The following is a 13,082-nucleotide window of genomic DNA, read 5'->3' on the forward strand; positions in this document are numbered from 1 at the left end:
CACTTCTGTGTAAGAATTCTCTTCTTAAAACAAATGCTTACTGATGCTCAGTGTGTGCCAGACCCTGAGCTGGATAGACTGGTGGACAAGACAGACAAGGTGGAGTACTGGTCAAAGGTTTAGTGGGCTGCCCTCTGGGGCAGTGATCTGAGCTGATTGGGGTCCTGGCTCCAGCCTGATCAGCTGTGTGGATGGTCTTGAGCAAGTTCCTCAGACCCCAGAGCAATGATGTCAAAGCTGGTTTAGAGGCCATCTGGTGCAATCTCTTAGGTTACCCAAGGGTGCTGTCTCTGCTCCCCACCCTACACCCTATGGAACCTCAGAATCTTTAAGTGTAAAATGAAGACATCGGACCTTGAAGCTAGCTTGGGCTCTAATATCTGATAATATTGCAAATATGGGGAAGTTCCAAGGAGGTGAATTTGACCCCATCCCAAGTGTGAGCTCTGTTTTTCACCTTCTAATACTGGGGTGGGGTGGGGTTGGGAGGGGTGGTAGGGCCCAGCCCATGGAGATCTTTCTCAAGCATATTTGTGGGGCCCAGAAGAAAGGCACCTGGCCCTCTTTGTCTCTGCAAAGTGGCCCCACGGGTTAGGGTTTGGAGGTGGGTCCTCACTATGATTCAACTCACTTCCTGGGTCCTGGTTCTAGATGGCTCGTCTCCTCCCTGCCTCCCTCTCCTTGGTGCATCTGAGTCCCCTACTTGGGTCTTTTCTCTTAATCTCTTCTTCAGTCCCTTGATCTCCTTTGTTCTCCCCACTGGAGGCCTGGCCTCTTAAGCCCCTGAGGTCATCTGTTGTTCAGTTTCATTTAGGGGAAGGAGGAGGGGGCTTCTAACCTTCTGGAGGGAGGGGAGACTTGCTCCCCCTGTCTGGCTGGGGGAGGGGTGAGGTATCTCTGGGACGGTTTGTGCTGCTAGGACTGACTTCCTCATGTCTTCGTCTTGAGTGTTTAGTATGCTGAGTCTCTGTTTGACCTTGCTTTGAGTTGCATTACCAAAGGCCCCAGTGTCCTGGCTTCAGGGTGTGCCAGGCCTTAGAAAAGGGGGTTGGGTAGGGAGAAATAACTCTCTGGCCATGTAAAGAAGAAATTTTAGAAATTTCTAAATATCGGAGCTGCCCAATACTGCTCACCAACAGTGGAAGAGCCTCAGTGGTGGTGGTGGGGGGCTGGATGCCTCCTTCCAGGGGTCCTGCACCAGGGGGAGGCCTGCTCAATGCTAGATGCACCCCGGGGCTCCTCCGCTTAGCAGACTCTCAGGGCAGGGACAGTATCTAACCTGCGAAGAACCCCAAAGCTCCTGCTCCTACTCCCAGTCCCCCAAGGGAGTATGTTTCTAAACACACATTTTATTTCATAGCCTAGATGCCTCTGATTTGTAACCTGACGATGCAGTGCTTGACTCGGGTGGATGGGCCTGGCACTGGGCGATTGTGGAAGGGACACAGGCTGGGCTCAGAAATGCTCCATTGCCTATGATCCTGGATGGAGACGCCTGGTTTGAGTGGGGTGGAGCCTCCTGGATGACTGCTGGGTTGGGCAAGAGGAGGGACTTGGACACCCTGTTTTTCTGTTTCATTTCCAAACCTTGAAGTGTCTTTTAGTCAATACTGGCGGTAACACCTTTATTAACCTCCTGGCTTCTCAGTGCTGCAAAGTGCCGTCCTTCTCCCGCTCTCGTACGTAGATTTTGCCTCGAGAAGCTTGCTCCCCTCTAACATCTGCAAGGCACTCGGGTGCTCTGTCCAAACCCCCTCCATCCTCCTTTTCCCTCGAATGTCCTTCCTGATCTTCCCTTCTTCCCCGCCTCCTCCAGGAAGCCTTCCTTGAATGACCCTCAGTGCTCCCCGTCCCCAGCACTGATGTCCAGGGCTCTGGCTACTTCCTTGACTTGGGGACGTCCCTAACTCTTCCGCAGCCCCGGAGCTCCGAGGGCAGGTCTGGGTCTCATTCCTTGGTCTCTGCACGTGCTGGGCACTTATTACCCAGGTGTGTCAGAACAGGTCAGTGTGACAGACACAGTCAGACCAAGAGCATCTTGCTCTCCAAGGCCCAGCCCAGGCACGGGAGGGGATAAAAGTCTTGTGCCGCCTCAGGGCAGGAACTCACACACCTTGACTCTCCTTTGCCTGTCTGCAGCTGCGACTGTGGGTCTCTGCCATGTCTCTCTCCCCCTGCCGGGCCCAGAGGGGCTTCAGTGCTCGCTCAGCTTGTTTTGCTCGCTCCAGTGGCCAAGGCAGGGCTAGCTTCAGCAGCAGGAGCCTCAGTTCCTTCGGGGGATGCCGAGGAGGCTCTCGTGGAATGGCCTGGGGGTCAGGGGGAAGGCTAAGGGTGCGGTTTGGGGAGGGGAGTGGTGGGCCTGGGCTTTCCCTGTGCCCTCCGGGGGGCATCCAGGAAGTGACCATCAACCAGGATCTGCTGACCCCATTGAAGATTGAGATTGACCCCCAGTTCCAAGTGGTGAGGACTCAGGAGACCCGAGAGATCAGAACCCTCAACAACCAGTTTGCTTCCTTCATTGACAAGGTGAGGGGTCAGCTCAGCTAAACCCCTGTCTCAGTGCATCCCTTGGAGGAAATTGACGGACTTGGGAATGGGTAAATCTGGTCTATTACTTTTTAAATTTACTTCTGCAGCAAAGAAGTCCCTCTTTGGTCTAACTGGAGTCTCTCTGGTTATGCTGAGGCCCTGCGGTTCTAGGGTTGGGACTCAGCAGCAGAAAACTGCCAGCCAGCAGTGGGGAGAGCCTTCTCCATTAGTCATTCTGATCATTTTGATGTGCTCAGAGTCTCATGGAAGGGCATGAGGCTGCCCCTGCCCAGGCCGGGGTGGGAGGCAGGGGAAAGGTGGGTAGATTAGGGGCTTCACTTCCCAGAGGCTGTGCCCAGGGAGTCCCACAAGGGCCTCAGGGACCCTCTGCTTATGCTGCAGGTGCGGTTCCTAGAGCAGCAGAACAAGGTCCTGGAGACCAAGTGGCACTTGCTGCAGCAGCTGGGAGTGAGTGACAGCCCTCAGGGCCTGGAGTCTTTATTTGAGAAGTACCTGGCCCAGCTCAGGAAGCAGCTGGAGGAGGTCCAGAGACAACGAGGGGCTCTGGACACCGAGCTTAAGTCTTGCCAGGACCAGGAGGAGGAGTACAAGACCAAGTAGGTGGACTGACGTTCCCCATGGGGCCTGGGTGGGGTCTAGGAGGACTGGATCGGCACTGTCATCTGAGTACCCTCCCCCACTGGGCTTCCCTCAGGCCCCTCTGCATCTTACTCCCTCTGACTCTCAGAATACCCCACCTGCTGCAGGTAAGGAGCCCTTCCGCCCCTGCTGCCCAGTTCTGGAGAGCCAACAGGCTCCAGCTCCCAGGCCCAGGTTTCTGGTCAGCGCTGGGAGGGGCTTATTTAAACAGTGCTTCAGTGGTTTTTTTCCTCGAGAAATTCCTGTTGAGCAGGCTGTGGGCTAAAGTGACTCAGATGTTCTCTGGTCTCAGGGTGGAAAGGGAATTTATTTTGTGGGACCATCCCCAAGCCCGTGGCATGATTCACAGGCTGCAGTTCTGGGTTCCCCACCTAAGTCACCTGGTGTGTAGAGAGAGCCTTAGACTAACAGGAGGCTTGGGTTCAGTGCCTGTGAGCAAAGGGCAGCTGTGTGGCCTTGAGCAAGGCTTTACTTCACCAGCCTCAGTTTCTGTATCTGAAAACTAGGTGTCACCTGCCCTTCTTAACTCCCAGGGCTGTTGGGAGGGTGGGACGTGAGGTGGAAGGAGCCCAAGATTGGGGCCAGGAGACCTAGGCATTAGGTCTGCTTGGCCACCTAGTCATCTATGACTTGGGCAAGTTGTATGACCTTACGGATAAAATCCAAACTGCCTGCCTCAGGTGATGATGGCAAGTCATAAGTGAGAAAAGGTGTTTGAATGTGCCTGGTAAATGGAAATAGAGTGGCCTTATGTCATTAAGGGGAAGGGGGCTGAAAGAGTAGAGAGGGACATAGCACATACTTCCTGATAGGAAAGGTAGAGACACAGGCTGGTTGTGTGTCCTGCTGTGGAGCATGTAAAGGCAAGAGCGGCCTTTTCAAGGAGATCGTGCTTGGAGGAGGCACATCAGCTCTGATCTCAGCACCTCAGGCAGCATCTCTCTCTCTGTTTTTACCTGGCAGGTATGAACAGGAGGCCCACAAGCGGGCCACGGTCGAGAATGACTTTGTGGTTTTCAAAAAGGTGAGGGTGGGTGTCAGCTGCTCCACTTGGATCCTGAGTACTCACAGTGCGCAGAGCCCAGTGCTGGGCTGGGAGGGCAAAGGGCGGGAGATCCTCATGAAGGATACGCTATCATAGTGCCTGCAGGGGTCCCCCAGGGAAATGGGGCATCTACCTAGACATAGGGACCCCAAGACAAGATCCAACTGAAGGATCATGTGATGAGTTTTGGGTGTCACTGCGGGAGAGGGTGGGGAGGGAGTAGGAGAAGTAGAACTGGTTGGGATTAATCAGGGAAGGCTTCCTGAAGGTGGTATGGATCAATGTTAGATAAAAGAGTGAGCAGGGCAGGGCAGGGCTGGAGGAGAAAGAAGCGGGTGTCTGGAGATGGCCGTGGGTGGCTGTTGGGCAGTGTGTGAAGAGAACTCCTGAGCCAGAGTGGGGCCCACAGGGAGGAATTAGGGGATACACGGTTTCTGTCTCCCTGTCCCTAGGATGTGGACGAGGTTTTCCTGAGCAAGATGGAGTTGGAAGGCAAGCTGGAGGCTCTGAGAGAGTACATCTGCTTCTTGAGGCGTCTGTATGAAGAAGTGAGGATCTGCCAATGGCAGAAATGGTGGCCTCCAAGGGCAGGTGGTAGGGAGGGGAGGGAACAGGGTGGGCAGGCTCCCTATGGCTACTGTGGGAGTGGCCAGGAGGTGAAGCCAGGTTAGGGTGACTTAGATTCCGGTCATTCGGTCATTTGACAAACAATTACTGAGAATTTACTATGCGGATTGCTAGGTTCTGGGGACACACCAGTAAATAACCCGACAAAAGTCATGAAGCTTGCTTTCTATTGGGAGACGGACAATAAGTGATAGACTTAGTAAATAAGTAAGTAAGTATGTTAGAAGGCGATAAATACCAGGGAAAAAAAGAAAATTAGAACTGGGAAAGGAGGATTGGGAATATGGGGGGTAGGGCAGATGGCAATTTCAAGTAGGGTGGTCAGGGTGGCCTTATTTAGAAGATAAAATTTGAGCAAAGACTTGAAGGAGGTGAGGAAGTTAGCCAAGCAGGTGGGAATCAGGGATCCAGGGCAAGGGAGTGGCCCCCCACCCTGTGTGTTGGTGTCTGAGGAAATGCAGGGAGGCTGTGTGGCTGGAGCAGTAGGAGCTAGAGGGATGACAGGGAAATAAGAGGTCAGGGGAGTGATGGGGACCAGGTAATTTCAGGCCTTGCAGGACATTTTCCTTTGAATTCCAAGCTGCAAGCCCTGGCAGGGTAGGTTAGTTGGTTAGAGCATTGTCCCTATACACCAAGGTTGCAGGTTAGATCCCCAGTCAGGGCACGTACAAGAACTGAACAATGAGTGCATGGGTGGGTGGAACAGCAGGCCGATGTTTCTCTCTTCCTCTCTCTCTCTGAGATCAAGAAATATAAAAAAGTTCCAAGCTGCAAGAGTCATTGGAGACCACCTCCTACAGATTCATTTCATAGGTGGAGACAGCCCCACTGAAGGCAGAGAGTGCTCATTGCCACCCGTGTGAATGGGGGCTGCCCCCTGATGGAGTGCGAGTAGAAAGTCAGGCCTCTTGCTCACCTTTCCCAGGGCTCCAAGGTGAAACGGATCTGGGGGCAGGTGGACACTGAGTCACTCTTCCCTGCAGGAGCTGGGCCAGCTGCAGACGCAGGCCAGCGACATGTCCGTGGTGCTCTCCATGGATAACAACCGCTGCCTGGACTTCAGTGATGTTATCGCCGAGGTCCGTGCCCGGTATGAGGAGATCGCCCAGACCAGCAAAGCCGAGGCTGAGATGCTGTACCAGACCAAGGTGCTGGGGCCAGGGGCCAGGGGCAGCACCATGCTGGAAAAGACTGGGTCCTCATGTCCACATCCCAGGGTGGTTGTCCACCTCGGTCCCACTGGGCAGTTCTGATGACCTCCCTGAAGCTCCAGGGCTGGGTGGGCATGACCATTTCCCTTCTCCATGAGGGAGGCAATGCAGGAAACCCATGGGAGAGGAGCCTGGACTTCTGCATGCGCATCCCACCATGTTCTGGTCTCAGTGTGAAACCCACATTCCAAATGAGGATGTGAGGAAGCTAAGAGTGGGGGACATGGGTCTTGGCATCAAAGGTGAGGGTCCTCTCAACTCATGGTGTCACCTCTGTCCCCCCTCAGTACCAGGAGCTTCAGGCATCTGCCCAGCTCCATGGGGACAGCATGAAGGAAACCAAAATCCAGATCTCTCAGCTGCAGCAGGCAATTCAGAGACTGCAGAGCCAGATTGAGAACCTCAAGAAGCAGGTGAGGGTCCCAGAGCTCCCCGAGCCCTGTCTCTTACTGCCTTTGCTCCAGGGTTGGTGTGAATCTTTGTAACTGGCTGAACTTTAAATAATTTGGGGTAGAGAGAACCTGCAGCCCCATTTAAGAGGAGTTCAACTTTCCTCCTGTGAATTCTAGCCGATGGGCTCTGCGTTGAACAACTCCAGGTGGCTCTGCTCCTGCTGAGCTCCATGTCCAGGTGTACATCTTGCTTTCAGTTCCTTGGGGAGAAGGTTAATTTATCTCTTTTCTTATCTCTTCTTTCGACTTTGACACCTCAAGCCCAGCAGGGACTCTAAGGCCTTGCACTGAATTTCCTGGTCCCCTGTTGGGGAGAGTGAGAGTCAGGACCTCAGGGAACAGGCGACATGTGCAGTAGAGTGGGGGCTGAGCCCTCCTTAGGAGGTGACGCTGTTGGTGCCTGGTGTGGGATGGAGTGGGGAGGTGGAGGGAGAGGATGGCAAGCTGCAGGGAGATGGTTTCCTATTCCTCCTGGACACTTCATTTCTAGGTGTGAAAGATTTCAATTCTTAAGTTTTCAAGTGGCTTTGTACTCACTTTCCTCACATCTGAAGAATCTGTTTTGGGATCAGCAGAGCACTGAGAGCTGAGACCACAGAGTCAGGTGGTTTCCTCAAGCACTTCAGCTCGATTCCCAGCTCACACATGACCCATCCACTCCCAGCAGGGCCCTCATGGGAAAGTCCTTAGAGCACAGATCATTCAAAGCCCAGACTCAGACTCCAACATGCCCTTCTTTGTAGTGTGATGCAGGACTCGTTACTTAATTTGCTGCCACAGTGTTTTTGCCCATAAGTCTGGATTCTTTGCTTTGGAATTCCCTGGGTTGTCTGTTTAGATAGATTCCTGGGCCTCCTGCCAGACAGAGGGGACCAGGGTTTCTAAAGGTGGAGCCCAGAACCCTGCTTTCTAAACTAAATTCATCCAGGTGACTATGTGGAGTCTCAAAGCCCAGCTGTCAGTACTTAGGAGCGGTACTATGTCCCTAAATCTGGGAACCACAGTTCCTCCCAAAAAGTCTCCCTGCAAGAACCCCTTGGGAATATGACCCACCATTAGTCCTCTTCATGCACAAGCCTGATGAATGGAGCCCCCCTGTGCCAGGGCCTGGGCAGAGCCCTGCGGGTTATAGTTAGAATGCTGGACCAGACATCAGCTGTGGTGAGCTAGGCGGGATTCCAGCTCTGCCACTCACCTTTCTGAGCCTTAGTTTCCTCATCCGTAGAATGGAGATGATGTTCCCCATCCGCAGGGTGCTTGTGTGGGAATAGAATAATGAGAGCCTTTAGGGAATGCCTTCTTTCCAGAACCAAACGTGAGGGCCAATCAGCTGGATGCCCAGTTAGACAGGGATCTTGTCCTTCATCTATGAGTTTTCTGTGGGATCAGAGAGGTAGGTACAGAGAGTGTATTTTTCAAACCCCAAATGGAGGCACATGGTTTGATAAACTGAAAACAGAACAAAATATTGAAATGGAGCTGTTCTAAAAAAAATATCAAGATCCGTGGTGGTCAGCAAGATGAGACTTGTAGATAGTGAACCGAACAGGGCTGGGGGTGGGAAGAAATAGGAGAGATCACTTGAGGAGATGGCAAAGGGTGGATTAGTTTCTTGTGGCTGCTGTAACAATGTACCATGAAGTTGGTGGCTTGAAACAACAGAAACTTATTCTCTCATCTGGAGGTTAGATGTCTGAAATCAGATGTCAGCAGGGTCTTACTTCTCCCTGAAGGAGCCAGCTGGGAATCCTTGGCCTCTTCCTGGCTTCTGGTAGCTCCGGCAATTCCTTGACATTCCTTGTTCTGTCCCCGCATCATTCGGATCTCAGCCTCTGTCTTCATGTGGTGTCTTCTCTCTGTGTCTGTGTCTGTGTCTGTGTCTGTGTCTGTGTCTGTGTCTGTGTCTGTGTCTGTGTCTGTGTCTGTGTCTGTGTCTGTGTCTGTGTCTGTGTCTGTGTCTGTGCCGGTGTCCTCTCATCTTTTTCTAGGAACACCAGTCATTAGATTTAAGACTCATCTTAAATACAATATGATATCATCTTGAGGTCCTTAACTAATTACATCTGCAAAAAGCCCTATTTCCCCCTGGCCGGGCGTGGCTCAGTGGTTGAGCATCAACCTAGGATCCAGGAGATCGCAGTTCCATACCGGGTCAGGGTACATGCCTGGGTTGTGGGCTCGATTCCCTAGTCGGGGACATGCAGGAGGCAACCGATCAATGATGACTCTCCCATCGTTGATGTTTCAACTCTCTCCCTCTCTCCTCCTTTCTCTGAATCAATAAAGACATATATATATATATATATATATATATATATATATATATATATATATATATATATATATAAAGCCTTATTTCCAACTAAGAGCACATTGGAAAGTTCTAGGTGGACATGACATTTTTGGGACATCATTCAAAACATTACGGGAGTTAAGGAAGCAGAAGAGGCAATACTTTCCCTTAGAATGAGAGCCCCTGGAAGGGAGAATTTTGAGCTCATGCGATTATAGTGCACCCCAGACTTCAAGTTTTATCCACAGTAGGTGCTCTGGGAGGCTGTGTTGTGCTTACAGCCACGTTCTCCCTCATTTCTACACCCCTCCCAGAATGCCAACCTGGAGGCCAGCATCGCAGATGCTGAGCAGCGTGGGGAGCTGGCTCTTAAGGATGCTCAGGCCAAGTTGGCCGAGCTGGAGGCCGCTCTGAGAACCGCCAAGCAGGAAATGGCCCGGCTGCTGCGACAGTACCAGGAGCTGCTGAGCACAAAGCTGGCCCTGGACGTGGAGATCGCCACCTACCACAGGCTGCTGGAGGGCGAGGAGTGCAGGTGGGGCCAGTCAGAGGGCTGGGGATTTGTGCCTGGGGGGCAAGGATGGTGGTGGAGAATGGAGTGCCAACGCAGAGCTTCCTTGCTGAGGGCATCCTGAGAGATTTCCTCACATTCTAAGCCACTGAGGGCAACCCATTCTGCTGGGAGGGGTTTTATATCTGCTGAGAGGGTAGGTGAGCTGCTCCAAGAGGCCCCCGGGACGCATTCTTGCTCCTTTCTCAGCAGTTCCTCCTCTTGTTCTTTCTCCTCCAGGATGTCTGGGGAATGCACCAGCCAGGTCACTATCTGTGAGTATCAGGGGACCGGGGGAGGGGTCCCCATGTGGAGCTGAGGACCTTGCTGTGACACTGGTGCATTTTTTTGCAGCCATGGGGGGAGGCAGCGCCATCCTGTCTGGAGGAGTGTGTAATAGTACGTGTGGACTCGGAGGTGGGAAAGGTGCTTTTGAGTCCAGCTGCTCCAGCGTCGTGACTGGAGGCTCCAACATCATCCTGGGCTCTGGACAGGGCCCTGTGATGGGTTCCTGCTCTGTGTCCGGCTCTGGCCCTGGCTCCAGCTGCCGCACCATCCTGAAGAAGACTGTCGAATCAAGTCTCAAGACGTCCATCACATACTGAATGCTGTGGCAGCCACTTGCTCCCCTGCCTTCCTGAATGTTCTCAGCCCTTCCCCCACCCCATCATCCCCATCCCTGCATGACCAGTTGTGTGTCCATTGCCCACAGGGGATGCTGCAAAAATCAATAAAGCCATGCCTGCCTGCTGTTCTGAGGGCTCACCCAGTCTGGCCTTGTCTAGTGATTTGTCTAATTTGCCTGCTGCCTGCCCCAAGCCAAGGTGCACAGTGCCCCATCCTCCCGCTAGCTAGCCTCATACTCTTCTCTCTCCATGGCCTACAGGCTGAGCTGGGAAAACTCTGGGTTGGGCTTGACTACATCGCATCCCAAATATTGCCCTTTGGGGAGAAGGGAGAGGTCTGAGTCCTGCTGACCAGACCCTGGAGGCTAGCACCAAGGGGCACCAGCTCTTGTCTTATTCATCTGCCTCTGAGCCTCCATTTCTCTAGCTCTCCTGTGAAATGAAGCAGCCCCCAATTTTCCGTAGGAATGTCTTCTTTCCTCTCTTTCCCTACCACCTCCTTCCTACAAATTGTATTGGGTGCAAACCATACTTGAGGTACTGTTCCTGGACTGGGGCTACTCTGACAAGCAAGACCAAACCCATCCTGCCCTCCCAATAGGTTTAATGTCTCTGCTTCTGGTGTCTCTAGCATAACCCCTCTCAGCCATGAGAACCAGACATTCCTTCTTAGAGCCCTTGGCCTCCAGGGCCAGAGGCCAGACTTGTATGGCTAATTCAGACACCCTGGGTTGAGAGATGGGGAATTGTGGTGAGGACCTTTTCTGTCTTGTCTTTTCTTCTAGTCCCCTCCTCCTGATGCCCTTGCTTTAGCTCTATCTAAGGTGGCAAGGCTGGGTCTTATCACCTCACCCCCACCTTTCATCTCTTAGCTTTAATCTGGCCCTTCTCCTGGACAGGGTGCTCCAGTCAGGTTAATAATTCAGAACTGATGCTGAGCAATAATAGCTTTCAATATGTGTTCCAAGGACATTTTGAGAAGGGGCTGAAGGGCATCAAAGTTTCCCTGTGGCAATATGCAGCATCTTTGTGTTTCCTTCCAGCAATTCAACTCGGCACCCAGGCTTGCACACCTCACCCAGCAAAAAAGGTGTGCCATTGTCCAGTCAACTCTCCACAGAAGGCAATTTGTGAAATATTTAGGGTTGTTTGGGTTATATCTTATGGGCATCTCACTTCTCACTCCAATCAGTTTATTAGGGGTTTCCTTCTAGCCCCCCAGTATACTACCTGAGGGTGCCCTCCCTCATCTCCATTCCACTGATGTTTTAGCATCTCTTGTAGCTTGTTCCCTGGTTAATCCCCCCAAATAGGCTCTATTTCCGACTCAGAACAGCCCCTTTCATCCTTGCTCCGCCTTCTTCCCAAGTCTGAACCAGATTTTCCTGCTCCCTGTGCCTGAACCCACTAGACTCTTTCTGTTCCCAGCACAGCCTGGCTGCACCTGTTGCTGTCCTGGGCTCTGTTTCTGTCTGTTCTGGTCTAGGATGCAGCTTCTCTCTTAGCCTAGGACCGCTGGGCAGGTTCTTCTCCTGTATGCAGGACAGAGATCAGCAGCTCAGCTTGTGCCAGGGGCTCTGATGGGGACATGGGGACTGGAACTATGCCCCATCTCCCTTGCTCCTTGGCTTTATCCTGCCCATGAGCCCATCTGAACATGAGACTGGAAGTTTCTCCTCCTTCCCTCTTTTGCAGGAAGCCAGGAGACTGGGCATCAGGGCCAGATGCTACCCCAGCAGTTGTGTTGGCTCTTTCACTGCTCCTCCCATCTTCTCCCTCTCCGCTCGGGTCAGCTCCAGACTTCATGGCCTGGGCTGCAGGAGATCACATCATTTCTCCCTGCTGCAGGGGGAGCGCAGCCTTTTCCTCAGATCCATGGGTCTCTCCATCAAAAGTATCCAAGAAGGAGGCTTGCTAGCCTTCTGTGAGGGAGATCTGAGTGGGTGAGCATAAGGCTCTGGAGCTAGAATTCTTGAGTTGGAGTCCCAGCTCTGCCATTTACCAGTGGTGTGACTTTGACCAAGTTACTTAACCTCTCTCTATGCTTCAGTTCATCTGTGAAAATACATTAATAGTAATACTAACAAGGCCGTGTGGGATGGTACCATTCAGGATCCCAAAAGGAAACAAATTTACCCCAAATAGTGCAGTTAAATGGACTTCGATGCAAGGATTACTTACAGAGGTGTGGGTGTGGCTAAGGAAACAAACATAGGATGCAGAGGCCAGAGGCTGGAGCACTGGGAAGCCATTGCCACACCGGAGCTAAGGAGGCTACCCTCTGGTTTGCCCAGGCCAAAGGGTTTTCTGGGATGTGAGACTTTCAGTGCTAAACCAGGATGGTCCTGGGAAAATCAGGACCAAGTGGACACCCTGTGTAGAGCTGGAGACACAGGAGGAAGTGGAGTGACCAGGTGATAGAGGTGGGGAACTGTGGAGGGATCACCTGGGAGGAGGAGGCATCCTCCGCTGAAGCAGGGAGCAGGGAGAAATGCTGGCCCTCTCTCTCCCAAATCTCTTGATGGGGTCTGCCTTTGGGCAACCCAGCTGGAAGCCAGGGACAAAGGAGCAGCCTTCCAGGGTCAGGGAGGTTCATGAGTGGATCTAGGGTGGGAAGGAGGCAAAGGGAGCTTATTCAGAATGGAGACTACAGGTGTTATTGCATGGAAAGTGTATAGGCTCCTGTCTGCCCTATAGTAAGTGCTCAATAATTACTGACTGTATAATTATAGAAAGTCCCACCCCTGTATGGGGGCTTCTCAAGGGCAGTGACTGTGTTTTCTTCACCCCTGTATCTTTTCTATTGCCTGACCAATGTTGGGTGCTCAGTTGTCTTGCTTCATCCATCATTCCATCACCTCTTGTCCTCTCATGGGGAGCGACCCTGAGCAGGAGACAGTCTTCAGAGAAGGAGGCTCTTGGACTGAGCAGCAGCAGGGGGAGGAAACTGTTCCTTCTTGGGCTACAGAAAGGAGGTCTGAGTTTAGGTGTCCTGTATGAAAGCCAAGAGGAGAGGCAGGACAGGAGGAGGCCCAGCAGCTCCCACACTCTCTGGGCTGGGACTGCTGAGATGTCCTGCCTGGGCAGGA

The 13,082-nt window shown here is 52.6% G+C and overlaps 1 protein-coding gene across 1 annotated transcript; it reads left to right on the forward strand.

Annotated features, from left to right (window-relative positions):
- Nucleotides 1–1,590: 1,590 nt before the first annotated feature.
- On the forward strand, nucleotides 1,591–10,135 carry KRT78 (keratin 78). The gene is made up of 9 exons (XM_081126338.1): nucleotides 1,591–2,526; nucleotides 2,932–3,146; nucleotides 4,153–4,213; nucleotides 4,687–4,782; nucleotides 5,845–6,009; nucleotides 6,360–6,485; nucleotides 9,132–9,352; nucleotides 9,608–9,642; nucleotides 9,722–10,135. Exons 1-9 carry the CDS (start codon nucleotides 2,161–2,163, stop codon nucleotides 9,970–9,972), a joined length of 1,536 nt encoding a protein of 511 aa, XP_080982464.1. The 5' UTR covers nucleotides 1,591–2,160; the 3' UTR covers nucleotides 9,973–10,135.
- The last annotated feature ends 2,947 nt before the right edge of the window (nucleotides 10,136–13,082 follow it).

This window comes from Miniopterus schreibersii (genome assembly GCF_964146895.1).
Source record: "Miniopterus schreibersii genome assembly, chromosome: 2".
Classification (NCBI taxonomy): domain Eukaryota; kingdom Metazoa; phylum Chordata; class Mammalia; order Chiroptera; family Miniopteridae; genus Miniopterus; species Miniopterus schreibersii.